Source organism: Rhagoletis pomonella, unplaced genomic scaffold (genome assembly GCF_013731165.1).
Source record: "Rhagoletis pomonella isolate Grant_MI unplaced genomic scaffold, Rhpom_1.0 Rhpom_scaffold_18530, whole genome shotgun sequence".
Taxonomy (NCBI): Eukaryota; Metazoa; Arthropoda; class Insecta; order Diptera; family Tephritidae; genus Rhagoletis; species Rhagoletis pomonella.
The window spans coordinates 1-2,072 of record NW_023477047.1 but is presented as its reverse complement, the minus strand read 5'-3'; the positions used below and the strand labels follow the sequence as shown (position 1 = coordinate 2,072).

General features: G+C 37.8%; 1 protein-coding gene across 1 annotated transcript; it reads left to right on the top strand.

The window, feature by feature from the left end:
• Positions 1 to 221: 221 nt before the first annotated feature.
• On the top strand, positions 222 to 1,907 carry LOC118757485. Its single transcript, XM_036492193.1, has 5 exons — positions 222 to 465; positions 527 to 743; positions 1,028 to 1,216; positions 1,272 to 1,490; positions 1,549 to 1,907. Exons 1-5 carry the CDS (start codon positions 392 to 394, stop codon positions 1,681 to 1,683), a joined length of 834 nt encoding a protein of 277 aa, XP_036348086.1. The 5' UTR covers positions 222 to 391; the 3' UTR covers positions 1,684 to 1,907.
• Positions 1,908 to 2,072: the final 165 nt, after the last annotated feature.

Here is a 2,072-nt window from a genome sequence, read left to right as displayed (position 1 = left end):
TTACTACCATTGAGGCACAATTTATTTTGAATAGCCCAAGCGTTAAGAGCATTCAGATCTTCCTGCAAAAGCAGGGCGTCCGATTCAGAAGAGATCCTGCTGAACAGTTTTAAATCATCTGCATACAATAGATAATTTGCGTGCTTTAGGTGCAAGCCAACATCATTGATGAAAATTATAAATAAGATGGGACCAAGGATACTACCTTGTGGCACACCTGTAGTGCGATTCACTAACTTTTAACAACGCTACTTGCCGAGTTGTAAACTAACAATTTTTGTTGTTTGCAGTAACGATTGTACGATTCTCTAACGTACCCATTAACAACACTAAACAGCTGACTTTTGCTATTTATTTAAAATGATAAAAAGTGGCACCTCTGTTATCCGAAATGTCAAAATCTACGAAAAGCACAAAAGGGAATAGGAAAAAAAACGCAATTTACCACATATTCTTCTTAAAAATGTAAGTATTTCAATAAATTGATGAATAAATAATTTAACTAGCTATTGTTCTTTTATCGCAGGATGGCCTCGACTAGCCAAGCAGCCAACAAGCGGAGCCGCGCTTCAATGGAGCAGTTGAGTGGTATGCTGGACTTCTTTTTGGAAAACCCGGGACTAGCCGGTGGGAAGTTTCATCGGCTACACGGGAAGATGGAGCACGAGAAGAAGTGGGAGGAGATGGCTTCCAAGCTAAATGCCATCGGAGGTGCTCAAAAGTCCGCCGAACAGTGGCGCACAGTAAGTAATAAGCCCATTAAGTTTGAACGTACCAGCAAGCAACGGTGCTGTGCGTATGAACTGGTGAATTGGGAAAAATTAATCACTTTTATTTAGGTCTGTCGTTTGTGAAAATAATTATTAACGTAAGAATATCGGTTTTCTTATAAAAGTATATATACAAGTGGAGTCAATCCCATGCATTGTCACTGCACAGTCTCGTTAGTTGTGTGTACATGCATTCATTGTTTGGAACATTGTACCTGTTAATTTTTAATGATACTTTTTTCTTCTTACGTAAATAGGTATGGCGCGATTTGAAGAGCAGAACCAGTGTTCGAGTGCGCGATAGGAAAAGGCAGCAGGCGTTAACCGGCAACAAGCCCGTTAAGCAAGCTCCTTTAACAGAGCTAGAGGAGCGGGTTGTGGCCATCATCGGGAGCAATTATATTGAGGGCCATGAGTCTGTGGCAGAAAATGTACCAATGAACTTGGTAAGTTTTAATTGACTTATTTCTGACTCAGTATTAACCACTTTTTCATTATTAGGAGCTCCAGTTGGCCATGGAAGAAGGTGAGGAGATTGTTTTTCTGGATGAGGTGGTGGAGTGCGAAGGTTTGATAGAGGAGGAGACGCGTCCGGAAACTCCAAAAACTCCTACACTCAGAACCCCGCGCAGAGGATTGAAGAGAAAGAGAGAGGAGGAGCAGATCGACGTCCAAAATAAATTTTTGGAAATTGCCAAAACGCAAGCCGATGCAACGAAAGTAAATATTTTATTAATAGATTTTGGAATTTTTAATGATTGTTTTTTAAAATACATAGATGCTGTCAGAAAGTTTCCCCAGACTGGTGGACCTACCATTCCAGCTGGCGGGGGAACTCCGCGGATACGGAGAGGGGTTGAAAGCCTGTGCTGATGCCATAAACAATTTGGCCAGGGCACTCGGTCCACAATAATTTTTTTGAAAAAAATTAGGTTAAGAAAAACTAAAAGTAGATTAAGAATTAGGTTAAGAAAGTGAATTGGTACCTTTTAATTTTCTGAAGAATATTATTATATTTACATACACTGGTGGCCTCATAATTAGAAATCCGAGTTCACAAGTTTTTTTTATTTTTTTTCTTTTTTGTTTTAATTTATTTTAAGAAAAAACCATAGAGAAAAGTTGTAGACTTGTACTTGATTTATAAAAATTCGAAAAATTTCAGAAAGTCAATATTTCAAACTTTTTAATCAGAATTTCTGGAAAAAATTCGTCTGTTTTATAACCTATTAAATTTTGATATAAATTGTGTAACTTTTAAGTAACTCAAAAATCTCATTGGTTTTTTGAGATTTTTTTTCG

Coding starts and splice junctions, on each gene's coding strand:
- LOC118757485 (XM_036492193.1), top strand. CDS start 392: ATGTCAAAATCTACGAAAAGCACAAAAGGGAATAGGAAAAAAAACGCA. Junction 466..526: donor CACATATTCTTCTTAAAAAT/GTAAGTATTTCA, acceptor CTTTTATCGCAG/GATGGCCTCGACTAGCCAAG. Junction 744..1,027: donor CCGCCGAACAGTGGCGCACA/GTAAGTAATAAG, acceptor TTACGTAAATAG/GTATGGCGCGATTTGAAGAG.